The sequence below is a fragment of the Lepisma saccharinum genome, chromosome 6 (assembly GCF_977018435.1).
Source record: "Lepisma saccharinum chromosome 6, izLepSacc3.1, whole genome shotgun sequence".
Taxonomy (NCBI): Eukaryota; Metazoa; Arthropoda; class Insecta; order Zygentoma; family Lepismatidae; genus Lepisma; species Lepisma saccharinum.
In genome coordinates this window covers 16,924,490-16,943,112 of record NC_139234.1, presented here as the reverse complement: position 1 = coordinate 16,943,112, position 18,623 = coordinate 16,924,490, and the positions used below count along the sequence as shown (strand labels likewise).

Here is an 18,623-nt window from a genome sequence, read left to right as displayed (position 1 = left end):
GCATTGTAAGTGGTGATTATCATCACAATGAAGATTGACACTGAAAGATTGACCTCGGTGTGCATCTGTGCTTCTTTCAGTGTGTCTCGTTTCACAATGATGTGTGAAAGTGCACTCGGGTGAAGAAGAATAGCATCAGTTACGCATACAGTCCTCTAGAAAAAATTATGCCATGTGGGCCTGCAGCAAAGAAATGTAAGATTTCGACTGTCTTGGCCACTACTTTCAAATTTGTTTCTGCACTGAATATGTATTCTGTGACGGCCAGAAAATATGCCCAAGTTCCAAACTTCATTTGGAATATTTTTAGGTTCATCAGCATGCAACTGTGAGGTAATTTGTTTTGCCCCCAGTAAACTAGGAATTTTTGCAAATGTTGGACCAGGCTAGCACAATACCCACCCTAGTCTAACTCTGTTGTGATTTTTGAATGTTAATGAAGTTTTTACACGCGCACGTAGCTAGCTCAGTAGCAGAGCCTATAAGTAGTAGACTTTTGATTTCCACCAAAGTTCCTAGGTTCGAGTCCAGGGCTGGCATAGGTGTTCTTTGTGGGTGTCCCTTCATCAATTTCACATAATCATTATTCATCCTACACATCATAAAAAACAGTTTTGTCCATAAAAGTGTACTTCATTTCAATATATTAGTATGCTACTGCATCTTCCTTATTTCCCAAGACATGAATAAGTTGTATTGTTCTTGTATTGTCGTAAAATGTAGGAAGTTTTCCTTAAAATCTTTGAATTTTAACTAATCTTATAGAATTTTAAAAGTATAACTGGATTTTAGCTATTCTGAGTATGTTGTAGAATTATACGTAGAACTTGTTTCGTCTCTTTTTTGTTGCAAATATTTTTCTAATGATCTTATTTCTGAATATTCTTGATTTATGTTTCTCTTTAGTGTGCCATACATGTACTGATAACTAAATAAAATTCAAATTTGCTGATGAATTTGTTTTGTTTTCAGGCAAGGAACTACTTGCAGTCGCTTCCATACAAGCCAAAAGTTCCATGGAGTAAATTGTTCCCAAATGCAGATTCCAAAGCAATCGACCTGCTTGACAAGATGCTGACTTTCAACCCCCACAAACGTATTGTGGTGGAGGATGCTCTAGCACACCCATATCTTGAGCAGTATTATGATCCTGCTGATGAGGTGCGTTCTCTGTACATGTCAGTCAGACTGAGGTATCCCTTAGAGTTTAGACCGTAAACAGTTTTTCATGCATGCAAAATAGAAGACAGATTGAAAAAAAATAATCTGTACTCTTATTAGTATCTCAGTAATTTTACCAGTCCAATATATCTATAATTAGCCTGTTGTTTGGTGCAGAATTCCTCGGTTCTGTTTATCTTTATGTATATGATACAAACATGTAATTTATAAGCTCTTGTTTTGTAAAGATAAATGTGTGTAGTTTTTTTTTCCCAAAGCACAACCTTGATTTTGTGTAAGCGCAATAAACTGAAAAATGTTAATTGTTACAAAAATGCAGTGGAATGTTCTAAAGATGTTTTTAATTTATTCGAAAACACAAAATAACTTGAATTCGGCATAAAATGTGAATTGTGATCTTTTTTTTCGAATTTCTACACATTTTCTACTTAAAAAATGAAAATCCAACTTTCATGTGTTCATGCTTAATATGTGCCTTATTTACATGTGGATAATTTGCAATTTTTCCAAAGGCTTATCCCAAAATTACTATGGTGCGTATTATACATAGAATAAAACTAACAGACATGAAACCACATGTAAATGGCCGTTTCCCATGATACTTCACCTATCAAAACATTTTGCATCAATAAATAAAGTGGCATGATTTTTGGTCAAGATCAGACTCATACCTACAGTCACATGGGAGCCATATTTGTCACATAAGAAATAATTGAAAATAACTTCCTAAAATTATTTTCAACATATGCAATTGTTACAAACAGGTGCTTCCCCTAAAAAGCCCACTTCTTGGATAGAGCATCCTTCAACTTCACTTCTTGCTGCCACTGTTCTCTTATGCATGCATTACCAACATAGAATTTTCAAACTGCAACCCTGTCTTGCACATTCTGCAAAATATGCAGTATGAGAGCTGCATTATAATTTGTCCTCTTTCCCATCTTGAGAGATTAGAGATGCTAAACATTGTTGGAGAAGTTGAGGTCGGGTGTATGGGTAAGTGACTCATAGAATACGCACAATAATATTTGGTCTCGGTCAACATAGCAGTCTTGATTTTTCTTCCAGGTTTAAATATCACTTTCCATCCTGTTTTATCTATCATAGTTATTTGTTTCAGAAACCCCTTTAATGTATGGAATTCAGACTTATTTTCTTTTTAATATATTTTGTTCTTTTTACTTTCTTTAACGCTTGGTTGATACTTACATTTATCTCGGCTTGTTCTCTTAACTAACTGGCACTCCTAAACCTGGAGGTTTATTTCTTCAGCAACATATGTCATCCTACAGTCCCTATCCTGGGCCAAATTAAAATGCACCACCGTTGACCATTCTTACCAATTTCTTTAGGTCACTCTTAATATTGTCATTCCATCTTCGTTGAGGCTGTTCTACAGATTTCTTGCTATCAGGTTTTCCAATAAGAACCCAGTAAACTTGTCTCTCGTCTGCTATGCATGCATACTACAGACCGTGTGAGTAGCCACACAAATTAAGTTTCACATGTAGCTGAGTACTTCTTAGCAGTATATTTATTTGCTACTAAGTGGTTTCATTTTTGTGTCAGGGTCTACATTTCACAATTATACAAAACTACAAGCATAATGAATGTCTTGTATATTTTAACCTTTTAGATTATTTGGCATTGGGCAAGAGGATAATATTTTATTAATAGAGGCACATATTTTTGGTAAATAAAAGAGCAAAATTTCGGTACAAAAACAGAGTCAATTTCGGGTTCAAAAGCATTACGTAAAATGAAATTTCGCTGTCATAGTGGTGAAAAGCGGTATATAAAATGACATTTTGGTTTCAAAAATGTGAATATAATCCAAAATTTGAAACTGCACTATTACACAAAATAAACATATCCCTTTTAGTAGCACATTAAATCATTACCAGAATTAACTAACTAACTCTCTAGCCTTCTTAAACCCGAAGGTTCATGGCTGCAGCAACACAGGCCTTCCATCTGTCCCTATGCTGAGCAAGATCTATATACTCTTTTCCATCCCTACCGATTTCCTTTAGGTCCATCTCAACGTTGTCCCTCCATCTTCGTCTTGGCCTTCCTACAGGTTTCTTACCATCAGGTTTCCCAACAAGAATCCTGTAAACTCCTCTTTCCTCTCCTATTCGTGCGACATGGCCTGCCCACCTAAGTCTTCTTGATTTAATTATTCTAATAATATCTGGACGTGAATACAAATTATGTAGTTCTAAATTATGTAACCTTCTCCACTCACCTGTCTCCTCATCCCTTTTAGGTCCAAATATTTTCCTAAGGATCTTATTTTCAAATACTCTCAATTTATGTTCCTCTTTCAATGTAAGGGACCAAGTTTCACACCCATATAATACTACAGGCAAAATTACTGTTTTGTATCATTACCAGAATATTAAGTTTATTCCTGTATAAAGGGGTCCATTTTTGCTTCTCGAATATTTACAGCAGAATTAATCAATTTTCCGTGAATTGCATAACTCACAGGATACTTCAGACTTCAGAATGTGTCGAGTCTGTATACAAACGGTACATTTTGTGTTTAAAAGTCTATTTCGCATCATTTCGTGACAAAACAGGGTAGGAAAATGCACGTCACCTTCCAGAAACATGAAAAATTAACATTAAAATGTGTTATTTCACATTTCGTGTTTTTGTCAATAACTAAATATGCATGCCTCTATTTATTAAATAAGTTATAATAGTGGGCTAATAATATTATTTATTGGACTTTTATTTTTATGATTAATAAGTAGAACCTGAGTACACATGCTGCACCTGAATTAGTCTGTTTTTAATTTTCTCCTCAATATTGTTGTCATTTGTTAGTATTACCCTAATTTATTTGACTTTCAAAACTGAAAATCAGTTGTTTTCTTTTATGTAATTAGGTTTTGATTACTATCTAAGAATTCGGTTTTATACTGAATTTGTGCTAACTTACAAACCTATCTCCTTTGCTGCTTTTAAAAGATTTAGTACTATTTTTAACTACATTTACCTCATTTCCTGGTATATCAGTATCATCTGCATGTGCTAATAGCTGAGTTACTCCATTGTAGTCCTTCTTTAGTGTGTTCTACCTTCCTGACTGTATATTCTAAGGCTAAATTAAAAAGTGAAAGCGATAAAGCATCTGCTGTTTAAGCCTTAATGAACTTTATCAGATATACTGTTACCTACACAGATTTTATGTTTTGTTTCGTTAAGGTTTGTTCTTTAGTAGATTAATTTCTGCTTGTGCTTCAAAGCATGTGTTATTTCATTTCTTCTCCCCTCCTCTTACTCTCCAATAGCCTGTAGCAGAGGAGCCTTTCAAGTTTGCGATGGAGCTTGACGACCTGCCGAAGGAGAAGTTGAAACAGTTGATATTTGAAGAGACTGTATTCTTTAAGGAGAAGATGGAATTGGAGCATCGCATGTAGTTGAGGTAAGCCCTCTTACAGCTACGTGGTTGCTAGAAAGGCCATTTTTTTTAATGCAGGGGTTGTTTTCTCTATCTAAATAGAAATTACAGGGTAGGATCAATGTGGGGCGTAGAGGCCAACACACCAATCTCTGCCGTTGCGTAGATACCAATTTTAGTTTTGTCTCCCTCTCTCTTAGCATCATATGTTCTAACCTGCTCTCCAACCTTCGCCATTGTTGCCAATTATCATTCCATTCTTGGACACACTCGCGCAAACATCATTGAAAACAATTGAATAGTGCTCCAGCTCGCGGTTCACACCGTTCGACAGGGACGTTAATGTGGCAATATAGCATGACGTAGTGGTTGCTTCTTTTATGCAGTGCATGTTCATTGGCTAGCTAGTAACTAGTGTTCCCAACTGTAAATATGAAGCACTATTTCTGTCACTGAAGAAGAAAGGCAAAGTGACTGTGAGTTTTGTTGGATTGGAGGCACCATATTTTTATTTTAAGTATTTGACCAGTTTGACGTTGAGTGTGTGTATGTGAAAGTGCATGTGTTTGGTTAGTGAATGTTAAATTCCATAATGCCTCCAGTACTATTGTTCATATTTTATCGCTTTAGAATTGCTAACAAGAAATGAATTATGTGTATGCATGACCATTTCAACTCTCGGCTCCGGCACGTGTTCTTGTAGGAATTATATGAAGGAAGCAGTTATTTTTGCTGCTCAATGCGATGAATGTTTTTTTTGTGTATTAAAATTTCCATGCTTTGATGGGTGACAAGTTCATAACAAAAGAGAAAGCCACGCGGCTTATCGTCTGGTGACAATATATGTACTTCTTATTCTTGTTGTTATTGAGGAAGCGGGCATTGTTTGCAAATATGTACAACAAAGGCAGCGGACTGTCGGCCATCACAGAGAGGCAATAATCCTGCTTAAGGAGGAGTGTTTGTGGTCCAATTGTGTCAGTTTTACATGTTCGCAAGTTACACTGTTCTACAAACTTTCACTTTTTTCTGTTACGGAAAGGAAAGTAGCTCCTTCTTACTGAAATTGACCTCCTGAACATGAATATGCACTTCATTTTCTAAGATTGGTTCTTAATTTGAAGTTATGGCATAATTCATGTTACCCATAAGCAATGCATTGGCGCTTATTTTCAAGATAAGCATAATTCACGTTACATAACAATTAATCATAATTAACATGGGCACTTGCTCCCCGCCGCCAATTCCTGGGAAAAATTCATACAATTCAAATTTTAAAATAAAAGCATGAAAATATACATGAGAGACGTTGTGAAAGACAGATGCAAATTAACTTAATGCTGTTGATGCTTTATGATAATTCTCTTAACTAGGGGAAAGCATAGCTCTGTTTCCTCCACTTTAAACACTTCCGTATTCAGCATCCTCATATTAGTAAAGATTGGGTACTCTCATTTCTGTAACAAAATGTGTGTAGAACAGTGTTATTAGTTCTCAAACCAGTGGTAGTGTCAGTCGTGTATCACATGTTGTTGCAGTTCCAGTACCATTGTGTACGGGCTTATTGGGAGTGAACAGTTAAAATGCCACCAGGTCCATTAATGCAATGGAAAAATAATAAATCGTTTAATTTTATTTGAAATCACTATGAAGAAGTCTTCTTTACATCATTTTGGGTAATTGTTTGCATGTATTAGTCCACATTTTAGTCCATATTTAGCGAAGTTTTAGCCCATATGTATGTTCATATAAATATACTTGTTACCACATATTAATTCCAGTGCTTGGTATAATGCATGGCGTTTAAACTCAACGTTAGAAAGAGCTGAGTTCTCTAATTTCCTTGTTCTACTAACAGCTGTGCTTCGGCACACTGTAGCGATTTTTCTATAGAACAGATTAGCAACACTTTCTAGCATTCTACTGCAGAAATATCTGGGTCAGACTATACTTGGCACTTGTAGATTATTATGTGTATTATTATCATAATATTAACACTAACAAAACATTAGAATATTGAAAACTACTAATACATTTCTTCACACATTGCTATTGCTAAACACTTCTAAAAGATTGATACAAATGTTTATTTTTACACGTCATTCAGTAGCACCATTTGTGATCTTTCTGCAATGTAGTCCCAAGATTTTTGGTGGAAGACTAAAGTCCACATGATAAAAGAATAGAGCTAGATTATTTGGCTCAAAATAAAGTAGGGGTCCAAGGGTGTGTGCATTGTTGTTGCTTTTGTTGCTTTACTCTCAATTGTACACCACCCTCCAACCAGGCAACACTTGCTGTCCCTTCGCAGTCAAACCAAGAAAGTCGCTAATACCAGGACATTCCATGAAGCTATCCACCCCCCTTTTGGTAAACTACTGTAGTTGTTAAGTTTGGTAATGCAGTACAAAACAAAAACAAATCATCTTCATGATAATGAACGTTCCTGTATTGGTTTAAGGGCCAACACACACTCTTTCTACCTGCCCTCATAAGTGACACATGTTCACTGACAACTAGGAATTCTTTGTCACTTGGAGAATAGTGGCACCACTCATCCTTGGTGAATGGAGTAAACCTACCATTCAATGTGTACTTTGGCTCAACCGAGTGCTATAAATTACATATCTTACTATAGAATCTACAATTTTACTAATGAACCATGCCACAAATTACCCACAAAACACCACTCCATGGTTGTGTCAAGGGACTAAGGGTTAAAATGATGATATGTGTTCCTGATGAAAACATTTAGAAGACCAAAACAACTACCTTGTTTTTTATTAACTTCTCTGGGTACATTTTTTGTACTATTTTATTATGAGTGCATAACACAGACAATTATCAAGAATTTTTACGATTGAATTTAATGCAATGCTTTCAATCCATTTCAGTCAGCACAGGAAGTGAAATATGGTTCGTTTTTGGAAATGCAAAGACCGGCATCCGTTGAAGAAGCGGAATATAATGTGGTCACGTTTTTTTAATATTTCCACATCAATAATATGCCATAATAATAATATATTTCTGTGAATTACATTTCTAGTCCATTTAATTATTATGATTATTTTTCCACTATCATTTGCTGTATGCATGGAAATGGACTCGTGCGTGTGTGGACAAGAAAGTTCCCTGGGAACAAAAATGTTGAGAATCATTGTTGACGTTTGTGTATTGTTGGAGATGTTTCATATTGTAGAAGTTTTTAATGTCCAATGTTCTTCCACTATTGTTTTTTTTTTCTGTATATGTGTGCATGTTTAAAGTTACTGAATTGTAAAAGACAAAAGCAAAAGAAAAAGCAATGTATTACAAATGTCACAGAATTCACTTTCATATCTAAGGGGAAATTTGCATTACTAAAAGCCATAGTTTTCACTGCAAATGAACGTATTGTAAATGAAGAATTAAAAGGAGTGAAAATTATATTCTTGTTTCTTGTACTTCAAAATATAAAACTGAATTGTCATAACAGCATTCGGCTGTCATCTATTCCTGATTTCCAGGGATAGCTGTAGGCATTTAATAAAATCTTATTCATATTTCAGAATTAATTTATTTGAAATAAATGTCAAAGAATTTTCTTTTCACATCATCTTTTTAAGCCTTTGTTTACAATAGTAAATTTATTTGTTAAGTGTTTTTCTTTACAATGATTGCATTTTTCACAATAAAGTAGCTTGTAGTATTAGTAACAATTCTATTAGTGTCTGAAGCTGTGTATTTCTTTTAATATTACAGTACACTTCTCTTTTTCAATTGATAACATTTGATAATACACATAGAGTTCAGAAAACACTACAGTTTCAAATAACAATTAAGCTTAATTGTTAACTGGTTTGTAATTAATTTTTATTTGAAATAATACTGTTTTCAGTCATTTATATTTCAAGTTTACCTTTTGATGAAAATTATGAATACACGTAAGCAAATTGCTAACTTGATCCACGAGACTTAATTTTAATGGTTCTATTAATTTTGGTGCCCTCTGCCACCATCCACTTGGGAACTTGTTGCTTTACTGTTGCTGCTTTAAGAATACATATACATTTTATTTACAAGAAATTAACATAATATAATGAACAAGGGAAACACACTTGCCCAATATATTAAAAACATATTTAAAATCAACATTACTTCTTTGTACTGTTAACAATTCAGGCCTGGTTTTGCAGAACATTAAATTTACACATCTATGTATGGAACCTCCTTATAATAATACTAATAATCATTTTTCACAACTTTTACTAAGGCAAGGGCATGAATAAACTGAATACGTATAATTTATAACTTGTACTGCAACTTATTAGCATTGCAAGGCAACTTGACAACAGTTGCATACTTAAAAATAAGCTGCTGCAATAGCTGCTTTATGCAGTTATTATTACTTAAAACATAATTGCACTAAAAATAAACTTCAATTTCATTTCAAAATAGTGAAATTAGAAGCTGCTTTTTCTTTAAAACGTCTCATGCTATCAGTTACTTGCCTATAAATAAAAATATATCTTAACGGCAAGGATGAACCCATTAAAAAAAAAAAGTTTTACTTCTCAAATAATGCAATGGAACATGCATCCAGACTAGAAAGACTGGTAACTATTTGAGAGGAACTCTTAGCTGCAGCAGCATAATATTTGTCATGCACGTGCCTATAACAAAAACCTAATTGATAGTCTCGTTCATACTACTAGTGCATGTTGAATTTGTTCAAGTCTGGTAATAAACTGTAGAATGTCACTCTTGTGGTATGGCTGGAAACTACTTCCTCTTGAAATATGTTCCGGACACAGGTAGGAGTAGCAATAGTGAAGTAATAAGTTCCCAAGTTGATGGTGCCAGGGACCGCTGAAATTAATAGAACCATTAAAAGTAAGGCTCGCGGATAAAGTCAGCAATTCGCTTAATATACTACTGCGTCTTTTATTCCATAAGCATAAAAAAAATTTTGAAGTGTGTTGAAATGTTGGGAAAATGTAAGTTTATTATCACTAAATGTACATTGACTGTCTACAGTTTAGTGTGCAAGGATTTAAGGTTAGGTTGTAATTCATGAAGAACTGGCTGCATGTTATGTACATAATAATTTTGTATCTCTTTGATTGAGCCTGATTATAAAAGTTACTTGTGTATGTTTGGAGCTGTAAGAATGCTGATGTAAATATTCATTTAGTGCTTGCAGCCGTTAAAAATCCAAATGACTGACTATATTTTATTTCTTTTACATTGCTGTCATTTTCCTTGATAGGAGTCTTAACTGTTCTGTGAAACTGATTCCTGTTGCATATAATTGACCAAGAAGAGACTAGGATTATTGCAGAAGAAGCAGAAATATTTAAGAATTTGTTAAGAGTGAATTTTGCTTCAAAGATTGAATAAATGCACAAATGGTTTGCTTTATGAGTGATCCTTGGAGCATGTTCTGTTCTTAATGCAAAATTTGTACATGTTATTCTTTGTGTGTAAATATAATTAAAATAAGGTAATTAATTAATTGAGATGAAAATACTACATTTAAAAGAGAAAAAAATTGCTGAAGTTAGTTTATTGTAGATAATTCTGATCAACTTAGCGATGTTCTGTTGCTGTCGTTGGAGAAACCTTTCACATATCTTTCTGTTAAAGTGGCACTTGGTGTATGTATATGAAATCTCATCACATTGTCTTTTCCTCTTTTATCTGCAGTTGTATTTTCAAACTAGTATTGTGTATTTTTTGATTCATGTTTGTACAATTGGAATGAGCACAGCGGTAAAATTAGACACGTGAATTTCATTCATACGTACAAGACTTTTGTCAATAAATGCTTGTGATTGAGCAGTTGTAAGTAATATATATTTACGATATGTTAGTTGGAATGATGTTTTGCTTCTGAAAAACTACGAGGGGTAGTCCGAAAGTGAGTTTTGCAATTCTGTTAGTGGATGGGATATCCATTCTGGTTACAAATGCCATTAATTCGATTTCCAACATTGTTCCCGCTCGCACCGAGGCACTTGGCATACCAGTGAAGAAGAACTTCTTGTAATAGATCGTGCCTTGCAAATGAGTGAATTTGTGTCCAGCTGGCACCTTCTTCAAAAGATAAGAGGAAGTGAATGTCGCTGGTCAAAGAGGAGGACAACAATGGGCAGGTCATTCCTTCTCATCCAGATGCAAAAAAAGGTTTCATCAGATTGTGTCTTTTGCATACACTTACAGATGCCCAATGTTTTTATGAAAGATTTGGTTGGTGCATTTGAAAGTTTACCTAATGTTATTGACAATCCAATTGCTCTACTAAGCTGGTTCTTTAAATTTCCCAGCCCAAGCAGTGATGATGTGATTCTCAAAAATCTGTTCTTTTTATTTAGTTTTCCTACATTTGCCTCTTTATACTGCTAGATTGATTGTGAAAATGAAGTGAATTATCATACAGATGACAAAAGATAATAATTAAGGTCCAGATTTTTAGGTGTTAAAAATGTAGAAAATATTTATTTTTTTGTGGCAAATATGCACTAAAATTAAAAGAATTATTTCACAGTATTTTAAATTATCTAGCACATTTTGACACATTTATACATAACAGTCTAATTGCATCTATGCTATTGATTTTGAAAGTTTCTGTGTTTCTTAATTGTGATAGGCTCACTTTATGTTGAATATTGAATAGCTGAACAAGATCATACGTGAGCATTGTTGTCGGGATATTGAGTTCAATGATTTTATGCTATTCTGATAAATCTTCAGAGAAATTAAGGAAATTTTGCAAAATCATGAAATTTACTTGGGGTTTTCTACACAAAATCTCTATTTTATGGACCTAGAAGTAAATATAAAGAAATATGAATATACAAAGTTGGAAAGCGTGTGTTTTTATGTGAAATAAAAATTTAAAACTTTGTATATATCACCATGATCAAAATTTGTAAGTTGGTTGCGAGTGCATACTTATGCAGAGAAAGAAATATTTACGTAAAAATCTGAGCCCTAATAATAAACCTTTGTTTTTCACCCAGGACATGTATTTTCACAGTACACCAAGCTAATGACTTTTGTTTGTAATGTATAAAAACAGCAAATGTAGGCATAGCATAAAGTAAAACCTCATCACAGCATGTTGGTGTAATACAAACTGATATTTCACCTAGTTCACTTGGCTCCCTCAATGCACTTGCAAAGGAACAGAAGCCTCTCGCATGTTGATGTTCAAAAGAAAGGTGGTTTAAATGGTTGGTCAAGGCAGGTAAAATTAAAACAAGGAGATGTTGATCTTAGGAGGGGAGAATATGTCTTGCGGAATTATAAGCAAGTTGGGTTGAATTGACACTCAAAATGCCAACTACTTGAGGAAGGTGACGGAACTTGGCAAAATATTGGATTGTATTACATCGACGTGCCAAGTTGAGAATTTACGTAATGACACATGAAAATTTTGGCATGTGACATGAGCAGCTTTAAATAAATGCAAATGTAGGTCAGAATAAAATATCCAGTTAGGGTAAATATTTGCATAAATATTATCCCTGAATCTGCTACTGCAACATAATTCCTTCCTTTTTTGCCCTGTCGGTAAAACTCTCCTCTTTGCCATGATGTTTTGCACTATAATAATGTAGGCATGTTTTCCACGGTAGTCACTCATTACACCTGCTCTTGCATGGCACAGATCTGCAGACCAAACGCTACACTTTGGAAGCAGACAACTGTTCACAGTATTGTTTTCCCTGCCTCCACAATATGGATACCACTAAACATATATCCGAACTACTCCTCGTAGCATATAAGCCGGGCAGTATTACTTAAAACAGTGGTGCAGAATGAAAGTAAAATCATCGGAACTAAAAGTAGATGCCAGCAATGCATCTTCTATATTTATCTCGATCCCCACAGCCTTGACGAGGTATCAGTACAAGTGTATACATTCTACGTAATAATACGTGGCTGGTTTTTTAATTATATTTCGATTTCATGTTATTGTGGTGATGTATATAGTGTAATGAACAGATGGGCCCAAAATGTTTGTCGTATGTAAAAGGAGTTTCTTTTTTTGCATCTTCAATTTTTTTTGGCAACAGCCAAACCTCATTCCTATTAGAGTACCTGTTGTTCATTAATAAGTGACTTGTATGGAAATGTATAATTCTACTGTTGTACATTCTCGTGGTTTATGTAGCTGGGCAGGCCAGTAAATCCTCTTGGTATATTTATCTTAATTTCTTAGTGTGCCTAGGTTATGTTTGTGATCTTTGTACTGTTGTTCTGCCTTTTTTAATAGCCTGTAATTTTGGAAAACTCTTAGAATTTGATTGGCTGTGAATCAAAGACAATCGTTATAGAGGAATTATCATTGGCTGGAGAGAAGTTCTTACCAGAATGGGCAGTGTGATCTTGTACGTGTTCCGTCATTGTAACCATTTTAGTCCACAGAGGAGGATTATATCATTGTGTGAAATATCAAGTGTGAAACCTTGCTACGCTACATTGGACATTTTAGAAGGGTGGTTAGGCTTCTTTGTCAGATATGCAATGATATGTGTATTAAAAAATAATGGCATACTCTTTGTTATTTTTCAAGCACAAAGTATCAAGACATTTGTGAAATGCATAACTTGCATCTTGTAGCAACACATTTTTAATATAATACAGTATGTCCAAATGAATGATACATTTTTAATTTGTTCGTAGTACAGCTATAAAGTTATAACTATTACGATTTCAACAACATACTGCAATTTTTACGACTCCTAAAGATGCTCAATGCAGCTCCATTCATGACCTGAATGCCAAATTCTTAGCAAGCTCGTCCCATTCTTTCTAACATGTTTCTTGTCAATTACGTTTATAGCTGAAGTGATTCTCAACTTCAGTTAATCAATATGCAGTAAAGCCATCTTTTGAAAGGCCACGCAATGGCGCTGCATGAAATTATTTTTTCCTTTAAATCCGGTAGAGATCCTTCTCCATGGGGACACCATTTCTGGTAGTGGTGGGGCCTGGTGGTAAATATAGGCACTATTGAGATGTACTGTCAATGTTGAAATCTGTTTGAGTGTCCACCAGTAGATGTAAGGAGAGTAGCCAAAGCCATTTCCCATATGAAGCATAATGAATCTGAGCAGGAGAAATAAGTAGGCACAAGAGCCTCATAAGAGGCCTCATAAGAGAGCATGTGCAGTCGGAATTGTCAGCAATAAGAAACAAAATGGAATAATTTTGCTGAACATCTGTGAATAGTTGATTTCAGATTTAAATAGATTTGAAATCTTACATCTCCCATGGTGTCAGAAATTATGAGTGTAAGGCTAAATTTCCAGCTGCCTCACTCCTTGGCGTACGAGCAGAAACTTTGACATGATTTCATATTTGCCTCAACAGAAAATGGTGTATTCCCAGTATTCACCACTGTATCCACCGATCCTGATGATGTGTGTGTACGGTTTGGAGTTCCCCTTGTATTTATTCACTGAAAATATATTAATAATTTATGCGCCCAATGTATAACCTGGAGAAAAGGGAAGGAGAGACATAGGGGTTATTAAATAGTATATATGAATGATGCACTCACCATAACAAAAATAAAGTTTCATATTCCACAGCCTTGTATGATCAGAATAGCCAGATGACGAAGATATTGGCAGGACACAGGTGCTTCCTTCATGCCTGTACCAACTAACCCCACCACCAACAATACGTGCTTTCATGTTAGACACGCGCTTGTGGGAGGGTGCCTGTCTCACCTGATGGCATAGTGATAACTATTACAAGGGATCCCAGGTTCAATCTCTGGCACATTGCACAGTGGTTCAGATCTCACTTTAAACTGTAGGTCCACTCTTGATTAACCCATCTCTTCAATGGCATAGTGGTAAGGCTATCACCTTGTAATCAAAGGGTCTTGGTTCAAACCCCAGTGGAGACATTTTACAGTGATGAAGACCCCACTTGAAAACTGTAGGGCCAGTCTTGATTAGCCCATCTTCCCAATGGTACAGTGGTAAGATTGTCACCTTGTAGTGAAGTGGTCTTGGGTTCAAGCTCAAGTGGAGATACATTGCATGGTGGTTTGTATCCCACTTTTAAACTGATTAGCCTATCTGTGCACAAAGTGGACTTAAAACAAATCTCGGTATGTTCTTTGTACGATCGAATTGCACAAGCATTTCTCGCTAGAACATCTTCGTTTATTACTCTGTTCAGAAGTGGTATCTGAACCATTACAATGCACCTCCACCAAGAATCTAAGCCATGACCCAACCTGTCTGTGAAATTTAAAATTTCCCCTTTTTTTGTTGTGAAGAAAATAATAAAATGCTGATCATAACATATCCACCATGTCATTCAGTTATCATCAGCTACATTTAAATAATAGCTCGTATTGATAAAAATGAGTATTCTCATGAGCATGTATCACGACAGTGGCAGAGTAGCATGTGCTCCATACCTGTGGATATTTTCGTAGATTCATCAACATTTTTGTGTTTGCCCATGTGTGTATGTAAACAAACTCCATGGCACTACTCTCAGAGAGTCGGGCCTGCCAAGTGGCTTTTCTTAGGTGATTCATGATCAGCACATTGAATCCCATCACAGCTAAAACCAACAAAAAAAAAATTCAAAGAAACTGGAAGAAAACTCCTCCAAGCCAAATATATAAGATTGGAGTATGCTGCTTGTTTTTAAGTAGCTCCCTAATTATTCTCACGATACTGGGTCAACATCAAAATATTTGGGGCTCCCACCAGGAATTTGACCTTTGACTCTTCACACCTCCGGGAAGAGTAATAACCCAATATATACATATGACGATTGGGACATAAGTCATGAGAACTTTTTTTTTTTCCTCGATAATGTGGAACCAACACGAAAATCCAAAATATACTAATTCAAAGAGGCAGTCTTATGATATTGTGGAATGTACAAATAACTCAGATCATGTGTACCAGGTATATGATAGAGAAGCAAACAAAACATCCTTAAATGTATCATCGTGCCATATGTGAATACAAATCAGAAAGCATATATTAGCTTTACAGGAACGAAAGAGGTACATACTATGGTAGGACGCTATTTCCCACAGTATCCACCAGCTCCCTGTGGCATTTTCTGGCATTTCTCTCTCTCGAAGAAACTGCTATTTTGATACACAAATGTTCATGGTGCAGCACAACAGTCGACTCAACAACGAATAAACTCTGTGTACAATAACCATCCATCACCCTGCTATCAAGTGGCGAGTCCACATACTATGGGTGCCACGTTCTCTGGGACATACGAGCATATTGTGGTACTCCATTTAACTTGAAGAAAAAATATAGTTCCCATGACTTATGCCCGAGCCCTCATATAGACACACCCCAATATACAAGAGGATACTCTTTCATTTATATTAGAATGTGAGTACATGCTCTCCACTGGAGCACATTCTCTGCATTTTTACCCGTAGGAAATAGAATATGGACTCCCAAAAGTTGAGGAATTATATTTCACCATCCAAAGAACTGTTGTAAGCGAAATGACAAAATGTGACGGCCAATTTAACACCTTCAAAATGTAATATATAAATGGCTTGGTGTATTGCTGAAGTTATTTGTAAACATAATTTCCCATGTTATGTCATGGGTCGATTGTGTTTGACTTTAGCAAACCGTTAAATATGTTTCAAGAAAAGGGAAATATTTGGAGGCAAGGTTCGCAGTCATTTTAATAAACCAAATTCTCGGACTTTTCCATGTTTTTTTTTTTTTAAATAAATGTCCATGCCATTCTGCAATTTTTTAATTTACATTATATTTAAGAGTTTAAAAAATATATAATAAGCATTATATTTTACACATGAGAACACCTGTTGTTGCAATTTAAGGCTTACATATAAATGAAAAACTCATATTTGTGGTATGCACAATAATCATATTTTCTGACTCTTCTAGGTTTTTTAAAATTTCCTTGTGAAATTACAGTACTTGATTTTTCCAGAATTTCTAGTTTGGTGGATAACCTGTATAAATAATGTACAACATATACAGGGTTATTCAAAAATGAATGGTGAAAAAATAAAGCATAAAATAAAGTTCAATCTGTAACTGATATGCAGTACAAGAAACACAATGTAATTCACAAATGGAATGGAGGGTGTTAAATCCAAGAAGCCAATGTAGCATAGGTGTAACTAGTAATCTGTGGGACGGAGGGTACATATTCAGATTGCAGGTTTTGAAATTTTTCAGTTGGCAAATATTGTAAATAAGAGTTATTAGTTTGGGTCCCCTGAAAATAAAATCATCACACCTTTTCACAATTTGCATGAATTCCTGCAAATGCTACAGGTTCTGAAATATATTTGAAATTGTAACCCTTTCTTGTTGCACCATTCATTTTGAATATGCTTGTAATACTACTACTAAAAGTAACATGGACTACAATATCCATGTCTAAGCCTATCAAAGTATACAGTCTTAGCTGTTGGCCAGATTAAATCCTATTATGTATAATGTTTGTTCTTTTGCACACTATTATTGTCTAAATCCTGTATGACGACTGATTAGTTAATGTTTTATAATGGAGGCAAGTGCAATGCAACAATAATGGAATGGAGTTTAAGTCCTGCGAAATACAGTTTGTTTATTTTAGAATTTCTAACACAATTACATCAGTGTGTTCTGTCAACTAGTTTCTTTTTTCTACTCAAAGTACAGTAAGGTTTGACAGATATTTGGATTTTAGTTTTCTTCTAAATGTCGAATCTTGTATGTTATCAGTTCCTAGCATAGATCAAGAATGTTGACTCGTGTTTGCACAATGGAAAAAGAAGCATATTAGTTACACAACTGATCAAGAATGCACATAGTCCCATGAATCATATTTATATGTGTAAACTTTTGTACCAATATGATAAAGAGATTTTAAAGAAATGGATTTTATTTGTTGCTTATTGTACTGAGCTATTGAAAAAACTCAAATTGTCATTTTTTATTAATTGTGAATTATAAAGGCTAATGCATATATTATTGATTTCAAATTTTCAGATGAATGTGATACTTTTTTTGTATATTGTTATCAGTTGACCTTGAAGCAAGTGGTTTCTTTTGAGGATTTGCTGTCTGTCTGTGCAAGGACATTCAGTATTATTGTAATTGGGTTACCAGATGTTTTCGATTCCTTGCTTATGTTATTCACAGTTTGCATTTGTGATTTTTCAATACTTGTACCTAATAAATTACATTTTCTTTAGTTCATATCCTGTCTTTACTTTGGTAGATTTCTATGTGTGAGAGTTTGGTTATTCCTAAATGGACACTCGATTGGTGGCATCATCATTGGGTGGGCTCTAGCACCTATGTAAAATAGTATTGGCTCATCCAAATAGCTTACATGAGGAATTTCTGAATCATTTATAGAACAAGAATCATGCTGGCTGCCATGTCGACATAGATTACATTGTTAAATTGTCTACAGTGATGTACCATAGACTGTTGAGGCTCAGTTGGATCTTTGGCTGATGCCAACAAAGCCATTTTTGAAATGTCGAAAACCGAAGATTCATGTGAATGCTCTAGAAGGAATTTCATATTCTAAAAATATTTATTTTTTAGAATTTTGCAATATCATAGCAGTTTTTCAAAAGAAGAGAGAATTTCGAAAATTGTTTCACTGGTGTTGTCCAATGGTCTAGCCGTGCCTTGAGTCTAGATCACATTATAGTTTACCAAGTGTACATAGACAATGTAAACTACATCAATAATTAATTTTCAGCACTGTGTTGAAGTGAAGTGACTTCAACTTAAAATGTACGCTATAATTCATACTGCATTCTTAAAATGTACGATACAATTCCTACTGCATTTTGATCTTGTGGAGTAGGTAAAAGTCAGGGAGGGTGGGCTAGATCTGGACTGTGCACAGGGTGTGGAAGCAATGGAATATTTTGTGAGGCCAAAAATTCCTATACAGGCAGAGGAGTATGGCAGGGTGCATTGTCGTGGTGCAGGATCCACAATTGTGCATTGTGGGCATGATCTTTTCCTTCAGACGTTCAAGTACCTCTAGA

The 18,623-nt window shown here is 34.9% G+C and overlaps 1 protein-coding gene across 1 annotated transcript in view; it reads left to right on the top strand.

Moving 5' to 3' along the window:
- Positions 1-17,811, top strand: part of rl (Mitogen-activated protein kinase rl) — a 50,302-nt gene extending 32,491 nt beyond the window's left edge. Inside the window, exons 7-9 of the mRNA XM_083123588.1 lie at positions 973-1,161; positions 4,485-4,618; positions 7,489-17,811. Coding sequence (XP_082979714.1) covers positions 973-1,161; positions 4,485-4,613 — 318 coding nt within the window. The 3' untranslated portion in view covers positions 4,614-4,618; positions 7,489-17,811. The remainder of the gene's footprint in view (positions 1-972; positions 1,162-4,484; positions 4,619-7,488) is intronic.
- Positions 17,812-18,623: the final 812 nt, after the last annotated feature.